Source organism: Oryza sativa, chromosome 6, assembly GCF_034140825.1.
Source record: "Oryza sativa Japonica Group chromosome 6, ASM3414082v1".
Lineage (NCBI taxonomy): Eukaryota > Viridiplantae > Streptophyta > Magnoliopsida > Poales > Poaceae > Oryza > Oryza sativa.
This window is the reverse complement of record NC_089040.1, coordinates 11,059,726-11,071,348: the sequence shown is the minus strand read 5'-3', so window position 1 is coordinate 11,071,348 and position 11,623 is coordinate 11,059,726. Positions and strand designations below refer to the sequence as shown.

General features: G+C 46.9%; 1 protein-coding gene and 1 long non-coding RNA gene across 2 annotated transcripts; both read right to left on the bottom strand.

Annotated features, from left to right (window-relative positions):
• Window positions 1-2,253: 2,253 nt before the first annotated feature.
• LOC107277285 (uncharacterized) lies at window positions 2,254-4,655 on the bottom strand. The gene is made up of 2 exons (XM_066311313.1): window positions 3,044-4,655; window positions 2,254-2,878 (listed from the first exon to the last, which is right to left on the bottom strand). Exons 1-2 carry the CDS (start codon window positions 4,213-4,215, stop codon window positions 2,380-2,382), a joined length of 1,671 nt encoding a protein of 556 aa, XP_066167410.1. The 5' UTR covers window positions 4,216-4,655; the 3' UTR covers window positions 2,254-2,379.
• A 2,968-nt stretch (window positions 4,656-7,623) lies between these two features.
• On the bottom strand, window positions 7,624-8,826 carry LOC136357094 (uncharacterized). Its single transcript, XR_010742161.1, has 2 exons — window positions 8,473-8,826; window positions 7,624-8,085 (listed from the first exon to the last, which is right to left on the bottom strand). It is a non-coding gene; the product is annotated as an uncharacterized lncRNA (long non-coding RNA).
• Window positions 8,827-11,623: the final 2,797 nt, after the last annotated feature.

Genomic DNA, 11,623 nt, shown 5'->3' with positions numbered 1-11,623 from the left:
CCCAGATTATAGACCACCTAATTTCGCTCCTATCTCTTTACATAGCTACGATCATATTGGCTCCTCGACTGAACATAGATTCTTTCACCTATCTTCCATAATTATTAGGGGCTATTGCTTATTTGACCCCGTTTTGAACCCTAACTACCAATTTGACCCTACTTTTTAGAGTTTGCTTATTTGACCCTCCTTTTCAAAAATGAAGCTCCCGTCTGACCCTGTTTCCACTAGTCCGTTAAGTTTTGATTTAAAATAAAAAAAAAATGCAACTATTATTCATAATACCCACAATACCCTTAGGAAACCCTATCCATCCACCCCCAACCCTATCCACATTTCTCTCTCTCTCCTTACGGCGGCGCCGGTGCTCTGATGGGGCGGCGGAGACGGCGAGCCAGCGCCGGCCCTGGTGACGACGACGACGAGGAGTGGCGGCGGCGAGTTCTTCTCCTCTCCTCTACGGATCCACCACAGGAGAGGCGGTGAATGGCGAGACGGTGAGCCGGCACCGGCCCTGCTAACGACGAGGAGTGGCGGCGGCGAGTCCGAGCGGTGGAGCTCGAGCTGCGGTCAGCGGATCTGGCGCCACCGCCGCCGCCTCCTCCCTCCTTCCTCGCGCCTGCGCCGGGGCCGCCGCCGCCGCCTCCTCCCTCCTTCCGTGTGCCTGCGCCGGCGTCGCCGCCGCCGCCTTCACCTCCCTCATTCCGCGCCCCTCAGCTGCCGCCGCCGACGCTCCCTCCCTCCCTCCACGAGCCGGCGCGGCCGATCGCCCCCTCTGTGCGCCGCCACCGCAACTCGCCCCTTCGTCAGCCGCCGCTGCCGCTCCCTCCCTCCGCCCCCTCAGAGCGCCGCTGCCGCCGCAAGTCGCCGCCCCATCGGCGCCGGCTTGCCGATCCGTGGAGGAGAGGAGAGGAGAGGAGAGGAGAAGAGAAGAGAAGAGAAGAGAAGAGAAGAGAGAGGAGATGAGAAGAGGAGAGGAGAAGAGAGAACTGACGGGTGGGTCCCACATGTAATAGGGCCAAATGAGTAAGGGCAGAAGAGACATTTTGTGCTTCAGTTAACACCGTTAGATGCCCTTAACAGAACAGGGTCATACGGGAGCTTCGTTTTTGAAAAGGAGGGTCAAATAAGCAAACTCTAAAAAGTAGGGTCAAATTGGTAGTTAGGGTACAAAACGGGGTCAAATAAGCAATTGTCCCTAATTATTAATGCCAATTAAATTTTCTCTCCTATCATGGTAATTCCTTTAATGAGCATGTCATATATATACACCACCAATAAAAAGCAAGTGGTGGGGGTGAGTGGTGAATTTGTCTCGCCACCAATTCCCTACTTTTTGTGAAGGTAAAAAAAGAAGAGCATTGGCCAAAGGACCCCACCTATTAGCTGAAAGGTATGCATAAACTAAAAATGAGATCTGGAGAAAATGATGGCAAAAATGGGTTGATGACAATGTTTGTCCCCTCTCCCCCGGCCAAAAAAAAAGTGCCCTTTGGTACCTTCTTTTTCTCTTCAACTCATTTAATGTCTACAATACATTGTACATGATCACAACATTGGGAGTGCTCTACGCCTACGGCCTGTCTAGATGGATGAAATGTCGTGATAGCTGGGCCCTGGATGCAAGAAAATTTTAAGCTTTACAGAAATGTGTTTTACATGTATGGTTGAGCCTGACTATGAGCCCCACATTACATCTAGTCCACTGTCCATGTGGTGGTGTTCAATTTTGTATGTGGTTATTTTTACAAATGTACTAAAATGGTTTCCTGAGCCATGATCATCCCTAATCACCTGCGTTCGACCTTTTGGCTGATTCTGTGCTTGGGCTAGAAGGGAGAGTGGACTCCGCAGAGGGGAGAAGTAATGGTTGACCTGCATCTAGGTTTGGGCCCAAGAAAACATGGAAGATTTCATTGGAGAGATGGGTAAAAACATTTTTTCTTCGTTGTTTATACTTCATAAGCACGTGAAATGTATTTACTCCTGCATAAAACGCTAGCCATTAAAAATTGATTTTATTTTAAGATTCATATACTTTGTTTAAATAAATGTACCACAAAGCCCTTTAAGAAATTGTTTTTTAGATCAGAAAATATCAAATTTAGTTCAAAAATATTGTAGAAGCAAACTGTACTATTTGAAAGCCACTTGACATGTTTCAATACTTCTGAAAACCTGGAAGTCTCTTTTGGCTCCTAAAAATTGGGCAAGCAGGACTTAACTTTGATATTTATAATCATGGTTTATTTTTTGGGAACACATACATTGTGATTGTGCCTGACTTTATCCAGCTAATATATTGGAAAGTACAAAATGCATCCTAGTAAACAAAGAAATCATGTGTTGATAGAGTTACAAGGCACAGTAACATCTAAACTAACTGACTTGACTATCCCCTTGTTGGTCTACCTGAGAAGGCTGATCATTTTGTTGCTCCTTTTCGCTGGATAGAATCTTGTGGAGTGCAGCAAAGCATAGTGTAGTGATAACAAACTCCATGAAATATCCAGAAGACTCTGACCTCATTCTGGAGCCAGCCATGTAGGCTAGTAGGAGGCCGAGCAAGTTCATGACCATGGTTAAATGCATCACCTTAAACGACCGGTTCTCCCTTAGCAGTTTCTCCGGTAGCAACAGGATGATAACAACAATGGATGCCATGAAGGAAAAAGAGTTGCTGTAAAAGAAGATGAGGTAACGGTACCTTCTGTTGTCATGCATAACTGGGTCACCGGCTGCATGACCATTGCTATTGCCCTGCCACACACCCCCAGGTGGGTTGAGGCCGGCCTGGTAAGTAACACTTGCCGCCAAGACTGCTAACAACATCAAGTATTTGCGTGTTGCATGTTTCTTTTTTGAGTCTTCCTCTGTCCTGAGAGAGTCTGTGTCTGTTCTATTCTGTTCAATGGACTTGTTGGTTGTATTTTGTTTGGATTCACCCTCATATTTTATTTCAGAGGATTCCACTGTGCTGTCATCTTCCTTTGTTTTAGGGGACTTTGCTGCTGTGTTATCTTCTTTTATTTCATCAACAGACTTTGTCTCAGTGAAGGCTTCTTGTTTCACAGGGGTCTTAACTCCACTTCCTGTCTCTAAATCTTCTTCGTTGGTTGACATGCTTCCTGTATTGACATCTCTATGATAGAAACATATTAGGACTAAGATCATAATGAAGAGCACTAAAGCTACCAACCCGAAGATATATATGGATGTTTTTAGGTGTTGGGTGCTTCCGGCAGCATAGGCACACATGAGAGCAAACATGCCTACCGCTGTGCAAACTGAGAGAGCATAGCTTCGTATGGCTGGTCTGTACAGGATTGGGTTCACAAGGAGTATAATGAGTGCAATCGATGACATGAAGCTCACTGAGTTGCAGTAGAAGAACGCCTTATAACGGCTTGGATAGTTGTAAAAGATGACAGGGTCGCCTGCATTGTGCCCAAACTCATCATCCTTCAGACGAAACCCGCCTGGTGGGGTCAACCCAGCTTGATAAGTGAGGGTCGCACCCAACACAGCAAAAAGGAGCAACCTCTTGCGCCTCTTGTCCTCAAGCTTCCTGTCCTTGTCCCCACCCTTCTTTCCTATGTCCTCATCTTCAAGTGTGACGAACAGAACATGAATAATCACATAGACTAGGACAGCTCCAGCCAAGGCAATGACATAAATGGATGTGGTTACATCTCTGCAGCTCCCAGCAGAGTATGCACCAATTAGGCCAAACAAATCCAGTATCATGGCAAACTGTAGTATGCGGCGCTTGAGCATAGGTTTATACTGGACCAAGATGATGATGACCAAGGACGCTGCAAAGGCCATTGAGTTGCAGTAAAAAAATACCTTGTAACGTTCTGGTTGCATGGATAGGAGTATTGGATCGCCAGCCTCATGTCCGTTCCAGTTGTCCTGCCAAACACCACCTGGTGGGACTAGTCCTGCTTGGTATGTGACAGTTGCTACAAGAGTGGAAAGCAGTACAACAAGAGATTGAGCCTTCTCCAGAATATCCGCATTGCTTGTATTTGTGTCTGCTCCACCATTGCTCGTGTCCGTCTGCACTCCAACATTTCTTGTGGTCGGTGGTACACCATTGCTTGTGGGCAACTTGGCTCCACCATGGCTTGTGCCTGTTTGTTCTCTTCTACTGCTTGGGTTTGCCTGTGCTTCACCATTTCTTCTTCTCGTCCCATTACTTGACCTAGTCATTCATGAGCATGTGTATTTAAGATGGAATTGCATATGTCAATAATATTTGGAAGCAGAAAAATATACATGCATTCCATACCTGTCACTTGAATCTGACTGATGGAATATAATTGTCTTGAGGACAATAATGCATGCAAGAACGGCAAAAACTAGACTGCCCACATAGATGGTAGTGTCACTTTCTCGGCTGCTTCCGGTGGCATAGGCCCCCGCAAGACCGACAAGAGCAATAGAGATGTATGCTTTGAGCACTATAGTCCGCACTGGTCTAGTTGTGCTTGGAACCTTGTCATGGAGTAATGGGATGATGAGCCGCTTGTCTAGAAGCAGCATAATGGTGAGCAGGGACATGACAAATGCAGTAGCATTTAAGAGAAAGAATGCCTTCAGACGGATAGAATGGTGTTCCCGCATGACTGGGTCGCTTGCCTCATGGCCTTCCTTTCCTTTCCAGCTGAGATGTTGCATTTTGACTGCACAAGTTACAGATTGCAAGTTGCAACTGTCACTGGTTCGAACATTGTAAAGAATCTGATGGATCTAGTCATATCTGATGCATATGCCAGTACATTGCCTTGAGTCCTTAACACTGGGGAGAGTAGACTTTTTTTAGATTACACAACAATAAAAGTGCAAGTTGGATCTTAGATGTAATCTTAGCACGTACCTTTATTCAGCATCTGCTATTTAATTAAGCTCCATAGATATGGTGAAGAATCAGCTGGAACAAGTACTAGGGCTACTTAACAAAAGGTAGCAATTGTGTGAGTGACCATAAAATAGTTCTGGAGAGAGATTAATAAAGAGACTCACTAAGAAACGTATTTTTGGGGTAGATGTTAATAGTAGAACTCGTGCAATTTGAGATGCGGTCTGACTGACAAGAAAAGAGATCGTTTGTGAAGTCGTCGTTTTCATGCTGAGTACTTTGAAATAACTGTGATCCCTAACAGTAACAGCGTGTAGATCACAGTGACACAGAAACCTAATTGCTCTTAAAGCTAGATAACAGCATAGTAAAATATTATTCCTTATCGTGCGAGCCTGCCATGTGCACTGGATTCACACCTGCCTGAGTTCTCGTCCATCCTCAGATGAAACCTGAATTTACTGAATTCATACACAACAGTAGTCGTTCTTAATCTATCTATTATGTAGTACTAAATGAACTCGAACTTTGATCCACTACAAGCAAGCAAAAAAAAGGAGTTGGGAGTGGGGGTGGGACCTAAAATAAAAAAAGGGGCGAAATTTATCCCCTCCATCATTTGCCGAAATTAGAAAAACTGCTGCTCAATATACCTGAATTGTGCTAGAAAATCAAAATTAGGTTGATCAGATCTAAGACATCATTTGGTAGAGCCCCAACTTCTAAATTTAACTTCAAGAGTTGAGTCTAAAATAGAGTTGTGGAACAGCCTAAACCTAGCTCCACCTATCTAGTTCATTTTGTGATAGCGCTCTAGCCAGCTCCACTACAATTTTATATGGAGCTGAAACTGTTTGGCTAGGCTCTAACTCTAGAAGAGATGGAGTTAGAGCTAGAGCCGTGCCAAACAGGCACTAAATAGACTGGAAAAAGTCCAATTTGACTCCCTTAATTATAGGTTGAAATCTAATTTGTATAATTCGATCGCAAAACCGGGTATATCAACCCCTCAACTATTAAAACCATTCAAAATGACTCCCTCAGCTATTTCGTAGGTGGATGGCAATGCGCGAATCCATATAGCAGCCCAGTCGTTGTGAAGATTAAAATAGACATGGGGTGACAAGGGAAAAAAAGTGTGGGGCCCATGTGTCAGTCCCCACTCTTATCATCCCCTCTCTCCTCTCCTTTCTTTCACACAAAAGCGTTGACACCTTGACGGCGAGCGGTGTAGCTCTACTCGTCACCCTCCTCCCATGAGGGGAGCGGTGGTGATGATGGAGTGAGCTGACGAGGCAACCACCGCAACTGGGTCATGTCGTCTACCGCTGGAGCAACACGCTGCCATAGCAATGAAGGAGAGGAAGCCACTAGCATCGCATGATGACAGCACAAGGTAGACAATCCAGCAGCGCACTCCCACCTAGTGTCATCATAGGCTGGTGGTGGAAGTGGGTAGCTACCTGCGGCAACCGGCACACCCGCAGGTGCATCTCCCTTTAGCGGCGGCAGCGGTGGAACCCTCTATCCTCCACATGTGGTCATAGTCGCAGCCAATGTTCTTCTCGCTCAACTCGCTCCCGTTGCTGTCGTATGCCAATTTGGTCACACTGTCGGCTATCTCGCCCTCCTCGAGCCCAGACCCATTGCCACTCGAGCTGCCACCATGGAAGGGCAGACACCGGCCGTCACAGAGCAATATCCCCTTTGGGTTCTCTTAGTTGAGCCCGCTCCGGCTGGTGCTCGTGAAGCATGAGGTGGCCTCGGCGGCAGAGGAGTGTAGATCGAACGCCCACTCCACCAAGACGCGCACCGTTGCCGATGGCGACAAGGTCCACCTCCTTATGCAATGACGTGATCCTCGCCTACTGGGGCGTGCTCTTTGAGATGCCCATCCGCTGCCCACTGCGATTACATCCGTCTGGCAAAGAAGCAGCGACAATCGATGGTCGCGTCATCCTTGTTTGGCTCCGAGGTCGCGTCATTGTTTCTCATCGTTGTTTCGAGGGCATCGAGCCCCAGGACGGCATCGATCATGGCCTTGCTGCTTTAGATGGGCAGCGTGCTCTGGCAGTGGACTCGGTGGCGAGGGCTCATCACGAGCAAGCGCCTGGAGGACCACCCTGTTGCCACCCGTTGCCGCCTTGCTGCATCCCACCACTGCCCTGCTGCCATGCTCGCCGCCATCGTGAGGAAAAGAGAAGAAAGAGAGGGGCCAATGACAGGTGGGCCCCACATAATTGACAGCTATTTGGACTAGGCCAACATGCCACGCCAGAGAAAACTACTCTGATAACTGTTGAGAGAATTAAGTTACACCTATTTCATTTATTAGAGGCTCAAGATATATGGAATTGCGGTTTAGGAATATGAATAAGGTTAGATATGTATTTAAGGGACTCAAAGTGAACTTATTTCCAAATAGACCAAAGGAGGTAGTAGTTGACAGCCGGGTGAAATTTTAGTCCACTATACCTTATTACTCAGAATAAGTCTATTTGACATTCCTCAATTCTTGCTCTTGATTAAATCACCTCCCTCAACGTCGACACCACAACTCCTCCAACTATCGAAACCGGTATAAAATGACTCTGTAGTTTTGAGAGTGGTTTTCACTGATGTGGCGCCTACGTGTCATGGTTGACTTAGTCTTCATCTCACGTGACGGCTATACGGCGCTTACGTGGCATTAAAAATTCAATAGGATCCACATGTCAGTTGCAACCCTACCAAAAAAAAAAATCTATGAGTCTCACATGTCAATCACATGAAAAAATTAAAAATATTATGGGACTCACATGCCATCCCTAACCTCTAGTGGCCGTTGCTAGTAGTGGCGTAGCTAGCTAGGTGGTACTGTGGTCCGTGGACCACCTAAGAATTTGATCGAGATTAAAACAATAGTATATGTATATAATAAAATTGTACAGTGGACCACCCATTTAATTTTCATATTACATGTAGACGGACCATCCTTACTCTAAATCGTAGCTACGCCACTGACTCGCTAGTGGAGTCACAGCGGACGACGCCGGCGGCACGGGGCTACTTCATCCCAAAACGGAGGGAGGAGCTGGACCTCAGCACATCGCGCTTCGTCGTCCGGCTCGTCGCCGTCCGTCCACGCCTGCGGGGAACACAACCTCCTCCTCCTCCGCCGCCTCCCCCTGCGCCGCCGACGCGCCGTCGACCTTGGGCCTCTCCTCTGGCTCGGGCTCAACCTGCAAGCAGCCGCACACACACAGTCACAAACATTATTAAGAAAACATCGACCGAGATAGGAACGATCACTGCAAATCGAAACAAAAAAGAATGAATAATTAATGGATTGATCAGTCACTTCGGGCTTCTGTCCTCGGAGCTTCTTCGAGTGGTCGAACGCCGGCTGCAGGTGAGGTGGCACGCAGTCGATGACATTGCCGTCTGGGCTCTGCACAAGTCAACACGATAACCAACCACCAGCAGCTTAGCTCCGGCGCCGAGACCTCGAGTCTTTCTTCCTCCTCTCGACAGCAAGAGGACAAGCAGCTAGCTACTCCTAGCTAACAAAGCTAGCAGCTGACGGTGTGAGTGAGAGAAAAGAAGACTTCTTCAACCTGGCCACTTACGCCATGATCTTCCCGTACCTCCGCGGCTCATCCTTGCCATGGAACGGCAGCGTAGCGTCGTCGACCTCGTGCCATTACTCCTGTGCTTCGCAGATGCCAAGCAAGAAGAAGCCAGCAGCAGAAACGCGACTCTCTAGGGCGGCAGCGCCGGCGGTGACGGGGACACGGCTCTCTCTCCCCCCTTCTCCCCGGTCTCATTTTCTTCTTCGCGGAGGACAGCAAGGGAGCGTGGGGCGGCGACCGGTGGTGGACGGCGACGGCAGCGGGACGGAGTCCGGCGAGGGAGCTTCAGTGGACACCACGTCGAGCTCGTCAGGGACATCTTAGTGGGAACAAGATGGGAGATAGAGAGATATGGGTGAAGGATAAAGACTGATATGTGGGGCACTATATTTTAGTATTTGTTTTGTCTGATTGACATGTGAGTTCATTAAACTTTTATTTTTTATTTTTAACTGACGCGTAAGTGCCATGTAGACGCCAAATGGCACGAAAACTAAGTATCGATTTGCACCAGTTTTCAAGATGGGGAGACGTTAAACTTAGAATTGCGGTTGAGGGAGACTAGGGAGATCAAGTAGACTTATTCCTTAGATCGTAATATATTGCCAAAAATGGCCCACTTATGCTGTTAAATTGGCTGGTGTAGAGCAGCTTAATGGGCTAAAATGTGATCCACAGGACCACAGGCCACAGGAATTTGGCCCACTAAGAAATTAATAGGTCAAAAGGTAGGCAGGCTGACCCATATATTTTGGCCCACGTCGAATGTTTGGTAAGCTAGAATAAGGGGCATGGCTAGCTCGCACGTACGCGCGAGGAGGCTAGCTCGCGCGCACGCGGGCCTCCACCGACAACGACGTCACTAATCCTAACAATTAGTATTAATCATGGTGATTAGTGAAAATGCTATAGTAATTTCTCAATAAAAAACAAAAACAATTGATCTTGTAAATTTTCAAAATACGATTTGAAAGTTTTTCAAAAATATCGATTTGAAAATTTTCAAATCCGAGTTAGAAGTTTTTGTATTTTGAGTTGAAAGTTTTCAATTTTGAGTTGAAAGTTTTGAAATTTGAGTTGAAAGTTTTTAAATTTGAGTTGAAAGTTTTAAATTTCAGTTGAAAGTTTTTAAAAGTTGAGATGAGAAGATGAAAGTTTTCAAAATTTGACTTAAAAATTTTAAATTTCTAGCTGAAAGTTTTCAAATTTTGAGTTGAAAATTTTTAAATTTGAGTTGAAAGTTTTCAAATCTGAGTTGAAAGTTTCAAATTTCAGTTGAAAGTTTTTAAAATTTGAGATGAAAAGTTGAAAGTTTTCAAAATTTGACTTCGAAAATTTCAAATTTCGAGTTGAAAGTTTTCAAATTTTGAGTTGAAAATTTTCAAATCTTAGGTGAAAGATTTCAAATCTGAGTTGAAAATTTCAAATTTCAGTTGAAAGTTTTTAAAAGTTGAGATGAAAATAGAGAAAAAAAAAGTGGCTGCTAAAAAAGGAAAAAAAACAGGAAAGAAACACATGTGTGGGCTTTTGGCAGTATAGTACGTGGGCTTTCGTGGGCTTTTGGCATACGCGCCAATTAGCATTCCTGTAGAATAAGGCCCTATTTCTACATATATATCAGAATGGAGTAAGTTCACTTAGACTTTATTAAATAGTGACCGAATATTATTTGTATCGCTAAACCGTAATACGGATATCTCAATTCCTCAACAATTAAAACCGGTGCACTTTAAATCCCTCAATTGTTTTGGAGGGTGGTTTCGCTAACGTGGCATCCCAGTCATCAAATAAATTTAAAAAAATAAAGTGGGGCACGCATGTCATCATCCTCTCTCTACTAACCTCTCTCACCCTCTCTCCCCCCTTTCTTCTACTCGACCTGACAGTAGCAGGGTACTGGCACGATGACGGAGAGCGGCGGCGGAGGTAGCGGGACGATGGTGGGGATTTCCTTTCTCTCCCACCCTGGCCCCTTCTGCCCTGACGCTAGTGGCGGAGTGGCCGATAGCGCGGGAATGCAGGGCAGCGGTGGAGAAGACGGCTTGGAGAATGCTCGCCTCGCCTGTTGCAGCTTCTGGTGGCGCTCGCAGTTCGATCCGACAACGGCGGCGTGGTGGTGGAGGAGGAGGTGTAACGTTGATGCAGCAGTGGCGAAGTGGAGGAAGGGGCTCACCATCGGTGGGAAGGGTGGAGAAAGATCGCCAATCGCACTGCCAAACTCACCGAAGAAGCCCTCGGCGGCGATGCTTCCTGTCCCCACCGTCGTGCTGGTGCTATGCCGCTTTGGAGGAGCTCGGACCTCAAACCTCGGAACCTTGCTGTCCCTGCCGATTGTCGTGGCAGGCCACCACCATGGTCCTAGCCAAGGATGATGGAGAGCACGGAATTGTCGGTGTGGGGCTCCATCCCGAGGCAGGAGGCAAAGGAAGAGCATGGCGCACGAAGCCATGGCGCTCCGTCTGGTGGTTGGGATGCAAGCGGACCGACCCGCGAATTTACCTATAGGTCAAATAGATGATAACTAATGAATTTTTGTGTCGTGGTCCGGTTTGCCGCATTTAGAGATGTAAGTGGGTCAATCTACAAACTCATTTATATGTCAAATTAATAGGTAACCTGCGAGTCAAACCCGTGGGTTACCCACTAATTTTGCCTGTAAGCGGGTTCGCGGACAAGCTCACTTGCAACCCTATCTGGTGGCCGTCGAGGCCTGGCTCAGCCACGCCTTCAACGGCGCAGTGCCCCAGAAGCAGCTCGGTCGCGCCTTCTTCAGCTCGAAGGGGTTGCGACCCAACAACTGCTTCCCTAGCTCTAGCAGTCGCCCGCAGAGCTCGCCAGGGACGCCGAGGTTCACCATACCCAGACAGAGAGCTGCCGATCGAGCGTGGAGTCTTGCAAAGATAGAGAGGAGAGAAGGGGCTGACATGTGGACTTCATATTTTCTTATTTTTTCCCTAGTCACTTACATGTGGGCATCACTTGTATTTTTGACTAGGTTGCCATGTCAACACAAGTTGACCAAGTCAAAGCACCACATCAGCGAAAACCGATGAGGAGTCAAATTGCACCGGTTTTAATAGTTTTTTTTGGGGAGAGGAGGGGGGGTGGAGATATCTGGTATTGTGGTTCAGAGATACGAATCAGATTC

Bases quoted from the DNA above. Each gene is read 5' to 3' on its own strand.
- LOC107277285 (XM_066311313.1), bottom strand. From the start codon at position 4,215: ATGACTAGGTCAAGTAATGGGACGAGAAGAAGAAATGGTGAAGCACAG. The intron at 2,879-3,043 runs GTCTGTTGATGA...AGACTCTCTCAG, and splicing joins GAAGCCTTCACTGAGACAAA to GACAGAGGAAGACTCAAAAA.